Below are 15,912 nucleotides of genomic sequence, written 5' to 3'. Positions count from 1 at the left end.
TAGCAAATTTCTTAAGTAGACTATCCCTCTAACTGTTGATAAAGCAGCCCAAAGGGGTGGGTTGAGCACTAAGATCATAACTGAGAGTCTGGACACTTAGAGAGGAACCCACAACTACCCAAACATTAGTTTCCTCATGGTCATTGAATAGATAGGTGATGTCGAGGGTCCCAAGCAATTTTTTTTTCATTTTTTTTAACTTATTTAATTTATTTATTTTTGCCTGCTATGGGTCTTCGTTGCTGCGCCCGGGCTTTCTCTAGTTGCGGCGAGAGGTGGCTTCTCTTGTTGCGGAGCAGGGGCTCTAGGCTCGCGGGCATCAGTAGTTGCACCACCCTGGCTCAGTAGTTGTGGCTCGCGGGCTCTGGAGTGCAGGCTCAATAGTTGTGGCGCACGGGCTTACTTGCACCGCGGCATGTGGGATCTTCCCGGACCAGGGCTCGAACCCCTGTCCCCTCCGTTGGCAGGCGGATTCTTAACCACTGCGCCACCAGGGAAGCCCCCAAGCAATTCTTTAAAAACATATAAAACGGGGCTCCCCTGGTGGCGCAGTGGTTGAGAGTCTGCCTGCCAATGCAGGGCACACGGGTTCGAGCCCTGGTCTGGGAGGATCCCACATGCCGCGGAGCAACTGGCCCCGTGAGCCACAATTACTGAGCCTGTGCGTCTGGAGCCTGTGCTCCGCAACAAGAGAGGCCGCGATAGTGAGAGGCCCGCGCACCGCGATGAGGAGTGGCCCCCACTTGCCGCAACTAGAGAAAGCCCTCGCACAGAAACGAAGACCCAACATAGCCATGAATAAATAAATAAAAATTTAAAAAAAAACATATAAAACGAACACAAGCTTATAAAATCTCTGCCCAGTCGCCACACAGGAGGCGTGCCGTCTAGCATCAAACTACAGGCTCAACAAAGGGTAGGAAGACCGGCGAAGAACCCCATCTCAGGCGGGAAGCCGCCAGGATCCCCGGGCGAGCTAGGCCGGCGCCGGGGCAGCGTGGCACGCGGCGGGAACTGCCCTGTCACTACCCCCGGGGCACCGGCGGACCAAACGCGGGGACACGCGGGCTCCCACCGGGAAAGGACGCCGGCAGGGCCGGTCCCAGCCTTGCCTCTCCATACCTGTCATAGAAGGGATGCTCCTCGCCGAAATCCCTTAGATGCTTCTTCTGCTTTTTAGTTAGGGAGTCGAGCAGCTGGCTCTGGCTCCGGCTCCGGCGCCGGCTCCCGCGTTTGCCCATGGGGAAGACGTCAAGTCAGCCAACCTCCAAGAATCGCGTTTTTCACCTGGAAGTCGTCTCCTCAACCCACTCACGCGGGATTGCCAACGGCGCTTTACGGCGGAAGCAGGGTGCCGTAAAGCAGACCCGCTTTACGCCGCGCTTGTACGACAGGCGTTAGAACTTCCTGTTTCCCATTCCGCCCCCGAGCGAGGCTCTTTGGAAGCACGCGCACGCATGCGCAGCTTTTCTCTGAGCCCCGTAAGGCAGGCAGGCAGGGAGGCTTCGAGCTTCCCCAGGTGGGTAAATGGGTGGGTGTACTTTGTGCGTCTGTTTTGGCTGTGAGAATCAGCCTGCATAAACGTGTAGTAACTGAGATGGTTGAATGCAGTGCCTTTCTATTATGCCATAATACAAATACCAACTAACATTTAAGGCTGCCGGTGCATCTCAATTCATCCTCACAACAGTAAACAACTAGGCCTTGTTAATAAGCCTGATACTGGAGATGAGAAAGCTGATGCTTACAAAAGGTTACACACACACTAGCAAGAGAGGAGATGGAAACCTAATTCTCTCTGATGCGACCACAGGCTTTTCCCACTAGGATCTGCCACATGCGTGTGCTGTGTGAAGAATGAGGACGCAAGGCTGAGATTCCCGCCCTTACCCTACCCCCTCATTTTCTGAAAGTATTGCAAGGGCCCTTGGTAACACATCTGTTCTGGCATTTTTCATGTTATAAAAGCAAAAACACATCCAGAGAGGTAAAGTGACTTTCCTAAATCACCCGGAGAGTCGATGTTAGAGAAAGCAGTCAAACTCAATAAAGTGTCTCAAAACTGAATTGGGGCAAATTGGGATGGAAAACTTTTAAAGGGTAAGTAACTTTTCTATATCTGGGTCGTGGTGGTGGTTACACCTGGTATACAATTACCAAAATTAATCAGACTGTACCTTTGAAATTGGTACATTTTAATGCAAGTAAATAATAATCTCAATAAACAAAGAGGTCAAAACAGCGCAACTGGACTTAATACTCTAGAGACAGGCAGAGTGTGCAGGGATACTTAAAAACCACAGGATAGGGCTTCCCTGGTGGCGCAGTGGTTGAGAGTCCGCCTGCCGATGCAGGGGACGCGGGTTCGTGCCCCGGTCCGGGAAGATCCCACGTGCCGCGAAGCGGCTGGGCCCGTGAGCCATGGCCGCTGAGCCTGCGCGTCCGCAGCCTGTGCTCCGCAACGGGAGAGGCCACAACAGTGAGAGGCCCGCGTACCGAAAACAAACAAACAAAACATGAAAATGTCTCCAAAGTCTTTTGGAGGTGGGCAGCATCAGTAGCGAATCGGCTGCTCCAGGAAGGCGTCGGAAAGGAAGATTTAATGTCCTTGTCACCCATACAGACATCACCATGATTTCGCTGAAGTCCAAATCGGTTCACATAACCCCCTTGCTTGAAATCCTTTAAGAGTTCCTCACCTTACATGGGATTGGGCCTCAATGCCCCAGCAAGGCATGCAAGGCCTTTAGTGGGCTGAATCCTCACCTGTCCGTCTCTCCAACCTCTCTACTCCCACCCACCCACCTCAGCAACAGGGTCCACAGGCAGTTCTCCAAACACATCCTTCCACCTTGCTCATGCTATTCCCTCTCCCTGGAACCTTCTTTCCCAGGAAACCCTGACTCGGTGCATCCTCTGTGCAACTCCCCATGACCTTTCCTCTCTCCTCCACAGCAAGAGGAGCTTCTTTATCTTCTGGGTTCCTAAAACCCTTTGTAGACACCCTTCTAATCTAGCCCATGACAACATAATTATTTGTTAATTGCTTTGTCTCCCCCAACTAGACTATGAGGTCTTTCAAGGGGAAAGCCTGAGGTCTGAGCTTTTTAAATCATTAATGCCTAACATTATGACAGGAACATGGTAACTGTTTAGAAAATGTTTGATAAATGAATGAAGGTTTGCCTGCTAAGCCTCTGCCAGAAAAATGTGAAAAACAGAATGTAGTTACACCAACATTCCACTAGAGAGAGGGAGGTAAAACTTTATCCCCTCTAGTGTAGCATTTTAGCCTTGTTCTCAGTCAGGTGAATATAATCTGATAAAATATTTCAGTTTTAGGCTAGGCCTAATATAAAACAACCTCTGATAAGCTTGAGGAAACATAATTATTACAGGTCACTCTATGCCAGGCTCTGGGTTTGACAATGGATAGTTCTTCTGGGTACAGATGAATAGAAAGTGTAGGCACTATATATAATAGTGTTTTACATTTTCAAGTTATGTAGAGTGCATTGAAACGCATTACAAAGCTTTTCTCTTTTCAGACATAATCTCGTTATCTAAAACATGCTCCACTTAGAAAGCTCATTGCTCCTTACACAATAAACGCTGTGGAATCCGATGACTACCCAGCTCTCTAATTTCCTGTTGCCCTATATCCCTCATACCCTGTCTTGAACACACACATATGCTGTTCATGAAGTCAGCTGAAACAACTCATACAGCCTAAAATCTAGAATCTAGATTAATCTCAAGTTCAATACCGATGTTCAATGAGCGTGACAGGCTGACAAACGCTCAAAGGCAGCAGATGACCCTCCCCCCGGCCCCCAACCCCCAGCAGCACCAAAACTCTGACTGAGCTGCTTCCTTAGCACCCTGCATCTATCAGTTTAGCATTTATCACAGTGTATCGTAAGAGTCTGCGTACTTATCCATACCTGGATGAGGCTGAGAGCTCCTTGAAGAGGCTGGAATGGATCTTATTCTTTCCCCCAGCCTCAGCTACTAGCACAGCACCTGGCACGTGGTGTTTAGTACATTTTTTTTTAATGAATAAACAAGCTCATTTCATTATACAGGTAGCGAGAGACTGATTTCTGCCAGCACTCTCAGGAAGAGGCTGGATGGCTTTGGGGTGTATACAGACATGTATGCATACATGTGGTGGAGGAGACTGATTTGAGGCATCTAGGAGGAGACAGATGTGTGGGTGCACACACACCTTCCCCAGAATCTTCCCAAATCAGTAGCTGAGGTGTCGGAGCTTTCATAATTAGAGAGTCATACCTTTGGATTATTTATGGCTCCCTGTCAACATATCTTGAACACATGTGCCCTTGTTACCACTTATATTATCACATAAATTTCAAAACTCAAACTTCCCCAGCATCTGATCTGTATCCTCAAATTGTGCTCCTTCCCCACCTTCCCATTCCTGCTCTGTTGAGAATCTCAGATAGACTCCTGTTTACTTCCTGTGGTTTGTATTAGGACATAGTTTGTCTTTTCAAATACATCACTATATGTCAAATAAGCTCTTTCAAATCATGTACACCATAATACTTGCAAGGGATTAAAACACATCAATTTGTATAATTCCATGAGTTCATAATGATACTAAAAATTAAAAAAAAAACTTGATTGGTCAACCTGAGAAGATCCAGTGAATTGACTCCTTGTGTTGAAAATTAGTAAATGAAGGGAGAGAATCAAGCATTTCTTCTGCTTTTCCTATACAAACAGTACCACTGGGTAAGCAAAATTTAGGGGAAGGAAAGCTTGCTTTCATAGAAATAGTCCAGCAAGTAAGTGAAGAAGAAATGATAGAATTAGAATATCACCTCATGAGAGAATTAGAATGTGACCTCTAATGAATTAACGAATTTAGACATTGACTACCAATGACTGGTAACATCACAAAATGAAAGACAACCAGACGGTATACGCCTCCTGATGGAAGTCTAAAATATCAGCTATAATGAAATCTGATCAAAGTTCTAAATCCCACAATGTATTCGCGAGAGACACAGAGAACAGCAGAACATGTTCAACTAACAGTGTAAAAAAAAAAATAAAAGACGACATTTATGAGACAATCAGAAATCTGAATACTGACTGGTTACATGATGATATTAAATAATTGTTATCATCTTTTTTTTAGGTGAAATAGTGCCATTGTAGCTATGTTAAAGAAAGAACCCTTATCTTTTAGATATTTAGAAATAAATATTTACAGATAAAATAATACAATGTCTGGGATTTGCTTCAAAAATAATACAGGGGCGGGAGTTAGGGGTAGTGGGTGGGCATACCTTGCATTGAAGCCGAGGGATGGGAACATGGGAGTGTATTATACTGTTTTGTCTACTTTTGTATATACTTGAAATTTTCCAAAGAAAAAGTTTTTAATAAAGAAAAACTAACACTTTTTTGAATATTCTGACCATCTTGTCTTAAGGGACAGCCACCCCCCTCCCACCCCTTGAGATCGTTATCCTAGGGAGTCTCCCCGAATTGAAAATACCCAAGTAACATTAATTCATCAGCCTCTCTTTACAAACTAGTATAAAAGATTATTTCCTGGATTGTTTTTACCCCTGAAAATACTGAGTCCCTGAGGGCAAAGGGCAAAGACAACCCTGCAGGAGGGAAAGGGAAGGGCTGAGCGTGAGAAGAAGAAAGGGAAGAACAAATTTTGCCTTTATTACAATTTTCCCAGGGCCTTCACTAGTTGGCACATGCATCTTCTTTGTGTGAGTTTTACTAAGAGAACTTTCACTGGAGGCATGAAAAATATGTTTCAATTCCGAACTCTCAGGTTAAAATTTCACAAAGCATCCCCTTTTATGTTGTCAAAGGCTAATATAAATATTTTCAGAAGCGGGCTCAGTGAGCCAATGATGAGAGCACTTGGGTGGAGCTAGGGCACAGTTGTGTCTGAACCTGGGAACAGTCTAGACCTGTCCATAGGACTACAATGACATGGAAAGCAGGAGAGAGTAAAGAGTCACATCAAGTGCTCAAGAGTATAGCTTTTTATAGCAGATCTCTGGAAGAACACCAAGAAACTGGTTGCCTCTGGGGAGGGAAGCTGGGGCACTTGGAATAGGGTGGGAGGAGAAAAAACATTGTATGACTTTATTGTCATAGCCAGGTTATACTGTGGATGGTGCCTTAGAATGTATGATGACATTTGCAAACAGGCTTTTGTTTACGTAAGTGACTGTACTTTTTATCTTGAAATGAGACAGAAGACACATGTCTGTTTGTTTCTGGGTTCCTTGGCTGGGCCATCTGCTGGCACTACCTGCTGTTTGCATATTTTCTTGATACTCCCTCCCCTTGCCTCCGTACGCCACCCTAAGCTCCCAGAATCTAATTAGGAGTAGATGGTCCCCAGAACGACAAAACTAGGATTTTAATAGTTGTAGTGCGACTTCTATAGGTGTGACATGGTATTGGACAAAGCTCCAATTCTCTCACAGACGCTCCTCTAAGAGCAGAGGCAGTGAACACTATCTTTGATGGCTCCTATTTTACCTTAAATATTCACGTGAATTCTGTGGTTTATGATTGACATTGTAAGTTACTATTAGAAAAAAAGTGTCTCTGTGTTTATCCTGTGGTTTTTGTTTTGTTTGTTTGTTTTCGGTACGCGGGCCTCTCACTGTTGTGGCCTCTCCCGTTGCGGAGCACAGGCTGCGGACGCGCAGGCTCAGCGGCCATGGCTCACGGGCCCAGCCGCTTCGCGGCACGTGGGATCTTCCCGGACCGGGGCACGAACCCGCGTCCCCTGCATCGGCAGGCGGACTCTCAACCACTGCGCCACCAGGGAAGCCCTATCCTGTGGTTTTTAAGTATCCCTGCACACTCTGCCTGTCTCTAGAGTATTAAGTCCAGTTGCGCTGTTTTGACCTCTTTGTTTATTGAGATTATTATTTACTTGCATTAAAATGTACCAATTTCAAAGGTACAGTCTGATTAATTTTGGTAATTGTATACCAGGTGTAACCACCACCACGACCCAGATATAGAAAAGTTACTTACCCTTTAAAAGTTTTCCATCCCAATTTGCCCCAATTCAGTTTTGAGACACTTTATTGAGTTTGACTGCTTTCTCTAACATCGACTCTCCGGGTGATTTAGGAAAGTCACTTTACCTCTCTGGATGTGTTTTTGCTTTTATAACATGAAAAATGCCAGAACAGATGTGTTACCAAGGGCCCTTGCAATACTTTCAGAAAATGAGGGGGTAGGGTAAGGGCGGGAATCTCAGCCTTGCGTCCTCATTCTTCACACAGCACACGCATGTGGCAGATCCTAGTGGGAAAAGCCTGTGGTCGCATCAGAGAGAATTAGGTTTCCATCTCCTCTCTTGCTAGTGTGTGTGTAACCTTTTGTAAGCATCAGCTTTCTCATCTCCAGTATCAGGCTTATTAACAAGGCCTAGTTGTTTACTGTTGTGAGGATGAATTGAGATGCACCGGCAGCCTTAAATGTTAGTTGGTATTTGTATTATGGCATAATAGAAAGGCACTGCATTCAACCATCTCAGTTACTACACGTTTATGCAGGCTGATTCTCACAGCCAAAACAGACGCACAAAGTACACCCACCCATTTACCCACCTGGGGAAGCTCGAAGCCTCCCTGCCTGCCTGCCTTACGGGGCTCAGAGAAAAGCTGCGCATGCGTGCGCGTGCTTCCAAAGAGCCTCGCTCGGGGGCGGAATGGGAAACAGGAAGTTCTAACGCCTGTCGTACAAGCGCGGCGTAAAGCGGGTCTGCTTTACGGCACCCTGCTTCCGCCGTAAAGCGCCGTTGGCAATCCCGCGTGAGTGGGTTGAGGAGACGACTTCCAGGTGAAAAACGCGATTCTTGGAGGTTGGCTGACTTGACGTCTTCCCCATGGGCAAACGCGGGAGCCGGCGCCGGAGCCGGAGCCAGAGCCAGCTGCTCGACTCCCTAACTAAAAAGCAGAAGAAGCATCTAAGGGATTTCGGCGAGGAGCATCCCTTCTATGACAGGTATGGAGAGGCAAGGCTGGGACCGGCCCTGCCGGCGTCCTTTCCCGGTGGGAGCCCGCGTGTCCCCGCGTTTGGTCCGCCGGTGCCCCGGGGGTAGTGACAGGGCAGTTCCCGCCGCGTGCCACGCTGCCCCGGCGCCGGCCTAGCTCGCCCGGGGATCCTGGCGGCTTCCCGCCTGAGATGGGGTTCTTCGCCGGTCTTCCTACCCTTTGTTGAGCCTGTAGTTTGATGCTAGACGGCACGCCTCCTGTGTGGCGACTGGGCAGAGATTTTATAAGCTTGTGTTCGTTTTATATGTTTTTTTTTAAATTTTTATTTATTTATTCATGGCTATGTTGGGTCTTCGTTTCTGTGCGAGGGCTTTCTCTAGTTGCGGCAAGTGGGGGCCACTCCTCATCGCGGTGCGCGGGCCTCTCACTATCGCGGCCTCTCTTGTTGCGGAGCACAGGCTCCAGACGCACAGGCTCAGTAATTGTGGCTCACGGGGCCAGTTGCTCCGCGGCATGTGGGATCCTCCCAGACCAGGGCTCGAACCCGTGTGCCCTGCATTGGCAGGCAGACTCTCAACCACTGCGCCACCAGGGGAGCCCCGTTTTATATGTTTTTAAAGAATTGCTTGGGGGCTTCCCTGGTGGCGCAGTGGTTAAGAATCCGCCTGCCAACGGAGGGGACAGGGGTTCGAGCCCTGGTCCGGGAAGATCCCACATGCCGCGGTGCAAGTAAGCCCGTGCGCCACAACTATTGAGCCTGCACTCCAGAGCCCGCGAGCCACAACTACTGAGCCAGGGTGGTGCAACTACTGATGCCCGCGAGCCTAGAGCCCCTGCTCCGCAACAAGAGAAGCCACCTCTCGCCGCAACTAGAGAAAGCCCGGGCGCAGCAACGAAGACCCATAGCAGGCAAAAATAAATAAATTAAATAAGTTAAAAAAAATGAAAAAAAAATTGCTTGGGACCCTCGACATCACCTATCTATTCAATGACCATGAGGAAACTAATGTTTGGGTAGTTGTGGGTTCCTCTCTAAGTGTCCAGACTCTCAGTTATGATCTTAGTGCTCAACCCACCCCTTTGGGCTGCTTTATCAACAGTTAGAGGGATAGTCTACTTAAGAAATTTGCTAGAAAAGGTGAACCCCGAGGGCTTTTATTTGCCAAAATTTCCCATCTTTTGGATGAGAGCCTGTTACTGTGTGACTGTAGTATTTGTCATGTGGTCTTGTTAGACTTTTTCATTCGTCTCTTATTATCTATTTGGCATATCCTTCCAAAACCTGTCCAAATGCATATGGAGTTTTTACTTGACAATAGATATAATGTATTTATAACGGTATAGTCTGCCACGTTCATTTAAAGTTGTATCGTTAGACTTTTCCTAATTGCTACATACTAGTAGTTAAAGTTTAACATTGCCTGTTTCTTCTCAGGGTTTCCAGAAAGGAAGCAAAACCACAGACTTGTCAACTGGTAATGCTTTATACCTTCTTTATGATAGTAGATTCTGGACTGTTACTTTTAAGATTATATATGGTACTAAAGTTTGGCTACATTTCCACTCTCTTTGATTTTAGATGTAAGCTATATTTTAGTAATATTGCTTAGTTTTAAGTGCAGATGTCTGTTAAAATGCCATTGTGATAACTAATATCGTATAAAGTATGAAACTGTCCTGAGAGATTAGCCTGTTAGAACCTGTTAAGGAGGCTTACCAGAGGGCTCTTGGTGAATCCTCAGAGGGAATGTCATGTTTGCTTAACATAAAATAGAGTGCAAAATCATCAAAGGTCTTATTTCATTACCACAGACTCAGAAATAAAGTACACTTTTTTGTTGTAAGTTTTCCTGTTGCTCCTTTAAAGGTGCCAAATGTCTGACACATAGGTTAGATCGCCTTATAACCTAAAGCTCCATGTGTTTAGTTTGCTGTCTTCCCATGTGGAACATGAGCAGTTCAAAGAAGAGGAAGCGCTTCTAGAATCATAGCTAGATTAGCTGTTTTAAACAAATTTGGTGCTAGGTCTGGTTGAATAGATAGGGTTGCATATTTGCAGAAAAGCTAGTTTTTACTTAGAAAAGTCTGAACTTGGTTCCACTGTGGGCCTGATGATAGTCGTGGGGTAGCAACAAGAACAGTATAAGTTTTGTTTTTAAAATCCCCATTTTCCTTTTAGTCAGAGAGTTTATAGATACTTCAAGTTCTGAAAGTGAAGCATAGAGTGAACCAGAACAAGTTTCTGGTTACAACAGACTACTTGCCACATTAAAGGATGTCTCCAAGGAAGATGAGGAGGAGGAAGAGGAAGAAGACAGTGTTCTAGATGAGACAGAAATGAATCTTGAAGATGGTGATAGTGACGTCATTGTGGAGGAAGAGATGGCAGTAGAGTCCACTGACATGCAGAAGAGTGAGTGTCTTTGATGTGGGTTTATCATCTTTGCAGGGACCACAGACAGATTGCCCCAGGGGCAGGGTGCCTTGTACCACAGAGCTGGGTGAAAGCACATGGATTCAAAGCAGAGGTTCTTAACATTGTTGGGCTCTGTGATATCTTCAAGAATCTGATGAAAACACAGGACCCTGTGGCCATAAAAATGCAGAAATGACATTTTTGCTTATGATTTCCAGGATTTCATCAATCCTACTTCAAATTCCCCTGATTGGGAGGAAAGGGAACATAATTCTGTTTTTGTAATGGTCTCAATTTATGAAAGAGATTATTGTTCCTGCCTTAGAGGAACCAAGTTGAATGGAAGATAGACATAAAATATACAAAACTTTTCAAGCATCAAATCTGAATGGAACCGATAAATATAAGGTGTTAAAGAGATGCACAGTGGTCACATGCTGCCAGGGTGAATGAGGGGAGGCTTCAGAGAAGAGCTGGGACTGAAAGCTTAAAGGAACTCTGTCTCACTCAGACGTCTAGGGGACTATTTTTTTAAAAATTATTATTAATTAATTTATTTTTGGCTGCATTGTGTCTTTGTTGCAGTGCGCCGGCTTCTCACTGTGGTGGCTTCTCTTGTTGTGGAGCATGGGCTCTAGGCACGTGGGCTTCGGTAGTTGTGGCACACGGGCTCAGTAGTTGTGGCTCACGGGCTGTAGAGCACAGGCTCTGTAGTTGTGGCGCACGGGCTTAGTTGCTCGGCGGCATGTGGGATCTCCCCAGACTAGGGCTTGAAACCACGTCCCCTGCATTAGCAGGCGAATTCTTAACCACTGTGACACCAGGGAAGTCCCCATAGGTGACTTTTAATTTAACTTTAAAATCAACTTTATTGAAGTATGAATTACATTCAACAAGGTGTACCCATTTTAAGCATGTAATTTGATAAGTTTTGACAAATGTGTATATCTATATTGTCATCGCCAAAGTCAAGATACAGAACACTTCCAATACCTGCAAAAAGTTCCTTCTTGTCCTTTTACAGTCAGTTTCCCAGGCCTGGCATCAGGCAACCACTGACATGCTTTCTTTCACTATGTATTAGTGTTTCCTATTCTAGAAATTCATATGAATGGAAGCATACAATAAGTACCCTGTTGCACGTGGCTTCTTTGGCTCCTCATGTTGTTGTGACTCATCCGTGTAGCTCATATTAGTAATTCATTTCTTTTTATTACTGGAATAGTAGTCCATTGTCTGAATATATCTGGGTAACTTTTTATATTCTATTATCTTAATGCCTACTTGCCTTACTGTATTTTTTTCTATACTTTAAGGTGTCACACACCATTCTTAGTATTTTCATTCATCACTTGTACTCGGATACAAAAATCATTGCCTCAGACTTAGGGATTGTTTTAATTTTGTTGGTTTTCCAGTTTTCTTTCATGTTTTAGGTTTTTAAAAATGAAAAGTTTGGCTTTTTAAATTATAAAAGTAATATATATTTACTGTAAAAATTTAAGAGGGTAATATAGTTAACGTATATCTCCTCCACCCTGGGATGAACACCTTTAACATTTTATAGAACCTTCCAGACTACTTTTTTATGGATATATGAGTGAATATATATTTGTGTGTACGTGCATAATGGCCTCATACATTTCTGTAAGTTACTTTTTTCTTTAATAATATAACGTGTGTAACTGTGGGTTACTGCCGCTAGAACCCTGGTGTCCAAACTCCCAGGCCAAATCTCCTTCTACTACATTACACTACCATGGGGAGGTTTAAAAAAGAAAGGGAAAGTATGAAGGGTGATTTTTCCATAAATTAAATCCACTTGAAAAGGCGCATTTGGAGAGTCAGAGAGTACTGATATTGTTAGAAAGAAGAAAGGTTTAAAAGCTGGTTAAATCTCATTTTTAAAAAATCCATATGTACCACATTGTAAAAAAGAGAAGGAAGACGGCATTCATGATTACTGGGCTGGCAGGGTAGGGGACAGTTGCATGCTGGGGGTGGCTCTCGTACTGGCTCTTCCACTCTTCACACTTGTGCTCGGCCAGGGCCAGGGACCGCTGAGGGAGATCAGAGGAGAGGGTGGTGCCTTGGGGGTTCCAGGGGGTTGTGCAGCTGGCTCCCTTGCCACCCAGACTGCCCCAGGGTTCCCAGCCCCAAGGATTATGGAGCATCCCCACACCTGTTTGCTCTGCAGTTGCTGTCCTGCACGCATTTTCTCCTCCAGCACTTTCTGCAGTGTCTCCTTGGCCTTCTGCTCATAGCTGTTTTTCTGGTCTTCCATCTGTAAAAGCAACTTATTCATTCCCCAAGAAGTGTATTTCTGTAAATTTGAGGCAATTCAACAAATACACATTGACCTACTGTGTGCTAAAGCCTGAGCAGGGATACAGAAATGAAAAGAAATTGGTCCTTGCCCACAGGGCAGAGATGTCAGTAATCTGGTGGACCTTCTTCCAGGCTGGAGGCAGGCAGGGAGAGTCCCTCAGGTGATGTGAGAGGTGAGTGGGGATAAAAAACTGCCCTGGGCATGCTGGGCATTCTCCCCTAGGCCTTCCACAGGCATTTGAAATCCGACATTTCCAAAGGGAAATCATCTTTCTAAACCTGCTCCTATCTCAGTGGTCAGCATCACCCCCCACCCAGTCTCCCAAACCCTAAACCAGGGAATCATCCTTGATTTCTCTCTCACCTTCTTCAAGGACTCAGTTCCTCATCAAGCTTTGTCACGTCAGCGTCTTTAACGGCTCGTTCGTTACCTGTATCCTCTATCCCTACCGCCACCTCCTTAGTTCAGACCCTAGTGACACTATTATATGGATTATATAGAGACTATGTGTTATCTTCATGCCTTGCCTCCCTTCAAACCCTTTTCAGTCCTGCAGCTAGAGGGTTCTTTCTAAAACTTACATCTGATCCCATCACAACCTGCTTACATCTCTCAGTGGTTCTCAGTGTTCTAAGAATCAGGTCCAAACTCCTTGGCATGGTTCCTACTTACAAGCCCAGACTTTGATCTCATGCTGCCTCCACGCAAGCTGAACTGCTTGTAGGTCCCCTAAGCACTGTGCTTTTCAGCCTCTGCCTTTGCCCATAAAGCTTCTTCTGCTTAGAGTATCGTGACCCACGCTTCTCACCTGGTTAACTTCTACCCATGTTCAAGATTCAGCCCTAGAATCATAAATTCTGATAAACTTGGCCAACCATACCTACCCCCCGACTCTTTACGGATTAGGCAGTTTTACTGGTGTTCACATAGTATCTGTATTTCTGATCTATGGACTCATCTGTCTCCTTTAAGGGATTGTAAACTCCTTTGGGGCAGGGAACATTTTTTAAAAAATAAAATTATTTTTGTAGGCTTGGGGATCTGAACAATAGTCAAGTCAAGTTTTAAAAATGAATACATTTGTATTTTTAGAATTTCTCCTGGCTTCAAGGTCCAAAAGAAAAAAGACACAAGAGCAGCTTTGCAAATTCACTGGGGGTCTTGCCTTTCCAGTGCTTTTCATTTTTATGCCCTGTGATTTTTGGGAAAGCAGGAGCCTTTTACTGTCGATTCTGGGTTACCCAACTGGGTAAGAGATAGTCTAGATAATGCAGATTTAGAGTTCAATATCAAATCATTTCCATTTAGCTTTGGAGTCATCTGAAAATTTGGATTTAAATGTTGAGTGGGTCTTATGTTCTTGGAATTGTCATTAGAAACCAGATACAGGAGTTACTGGTTGAGATCATACATGGTTACGTCCAGGTTATTGGACTTAACCATGCTGGTCACTGACCAGCTTTATCCCCCATTGAAAACGAGTAGACTGGCATTCTGGATTATATGTCAGTCTCTCATGAGCTTGGTTGGCATTACTGAAAAAATAAAAGTTGTGGATCCGCAAACCCATAGACTCTATAGGCTATGTTCCCCTGCAGAATTCTAACTACACGGCCACCTTATCTTCCTAACATCAAGTGGGAGCAGTCTGGCCGGTCCATCTCGTTCTCTTGATCTTGAGTCCTCTGCAAAAGACATCCCCCTTTTCTGCACCAGCACGTACGTCACAGCCCTGAAGAAAGTGTAGACATCTGAGATACGTTAACAGTGGGGGAGGGCTGATATCCCGTGAACAGACACATAAATGCCTGTTAGACCTGGAAATTGAAAACCAGAGAGGCGGGGCCCCACTGGTTTTGGCCCAGGCCACCAGCCCCTGGTGTTCCCAGCAAAATGTTCCCAATGTGGGAGTTTGAGGAAGCAGGGAAAGGCAGGTGGTGTGAGTTTATTAGGACTTGAGGCCCTCAGCCTCGCACTGAGGCCAGCTGAACCCCCAGAGCGTGCTTCCTGCCCTCCTATGGGCTGCTACTCCTAAAGGTACTTGGTTTCAACAGTTATTTGTGCATCAGATTAAAGACTGAAGGGAGAGGGAACAGCAAGCCTAAGTTCTTCATATCATACGCCACCTCCCTTTCTCTTCTTATTATATAAGCAATTCATGTGAAAAAAAAATAAGGCAAGCAAAACAAAACAAAATTACCTGAAGTCTTGCTATCCAAAAGTTACCATTAGTATTTTGGTGTATACTTGTTCCAGATTTTTCTTTATTTTCAACCCTTCATTAAGGCCATTGTAGTCTTGACAGGTGATGCTGGCACAAGCACTTGAGATGAGGCTCCTCTTTTTAAAATACTGTATTTGCATTTGGCTTAATTTGTCTCAGGCCCTGCCTTGCCTGGTCCCCAGCGTGGTGTTTTCTGCTGCAGTCTCTGTAAATTGGAGTTGGGGTGATGGGGCGGTCAGGCAGGGCTGTGTGTATCTGTGTCTGTATGAGGGAGGGCGGGCACACTTTCCAGTGTTTCTGGGCAACAAGCAGGCATGCACTGCAGTTTCCTATTCCTCAGGCCTGGGCTGTGGAGACAGGGGAAGTACCAGGAAGGGGTGGACAACCCCGACCCAGCTAAATGGAAGGCCCAGCTCCGCTGTGCGCTCAACAAGAGCAGGGAATTCAACCTGATGTACGACGGCACCAAGGAGGTGCCCATGAACCCAGTGAAGATATATCAAGTGTGTGACATCCCCCAGCCCCAGGGCTCTATCATTAACCCAGGTGAGGCCCCAGCTGCTGGGGAGAAGGTGGACAGTGTGCCAGGTTCCGGGCTGGACCCTTAAAGCGATAGTCGACTTGAAAGTCGCCTCGCTTACAATGTTGAAGACTGGTAAATAAAGCAAGAAATGCTGTCCCTAGAAAGAACCCAGAGAACAAAAGATATAAACTCAGCACAGTCTTCCTGCCCACCCAGTGGAACAGTAAAGCATTAGAAAGAAGAGAGGGTACTGAGTTCTATAAAAAATAACTTCTCTTGGGACTCAACACTGAGAAGAGAGGCCAGGTAGTTTAGAAGAAGGAGAGCTTAAAACTTAGAAGGTCTGAGTTATAAACCTCGGTCTTTCCATTTCACTACTTGTGGGACATTGAATCAAGT

General features: G+C 45.4%; 1 protein-coding gene across 1 annotated transcript in view; it reads left to right on the top strand.

The window, feature by feature from the left end:
* Positions 1–7,467: 7,467 nt before the first annotated feature.
* LOC309807676 (interferon regulatory factor 6-like) overlaps positions 7,468–15,912 on the top strand; it is a 10,672-nt gene continuing 2,227 nt past the window's right edge. Inside the window, exons 1-3 of the mRNA XM_082627525.1 lie at positions 7,468–8,031; positions 9,457–9,496; positions 15,331–15,536. Coding sequence (XP_082483651.1) covers positions 8,025–8,031; positions 9,457–9,496; positions 15,331–15,536 — 253 coding nt within the window. The 5' untranslated portion in view covers positions 7,468–8,024. The remainder of the gene's footprint in view (positions 8,032–9,456; positions 9,497–15,330; positions 15,537–15,912) is intronic.

Source organism: Mesoplodon mirus, assembly GCF_964341445.2.
Source record: "Mesoplodon mirus genome assembly, chromosome: 7".
Lineage (NCBI taxonomy): Eukaryota > Metazoa > Chordata > Mammalia > Artiodactyla > Ziphiidae > Mesoplodon > Mesoplodon mirus.
Note: the sequence above shows the minus strand (reverse complement) of the source record. Positions and strands in the feature narration are given on the sequence as shown.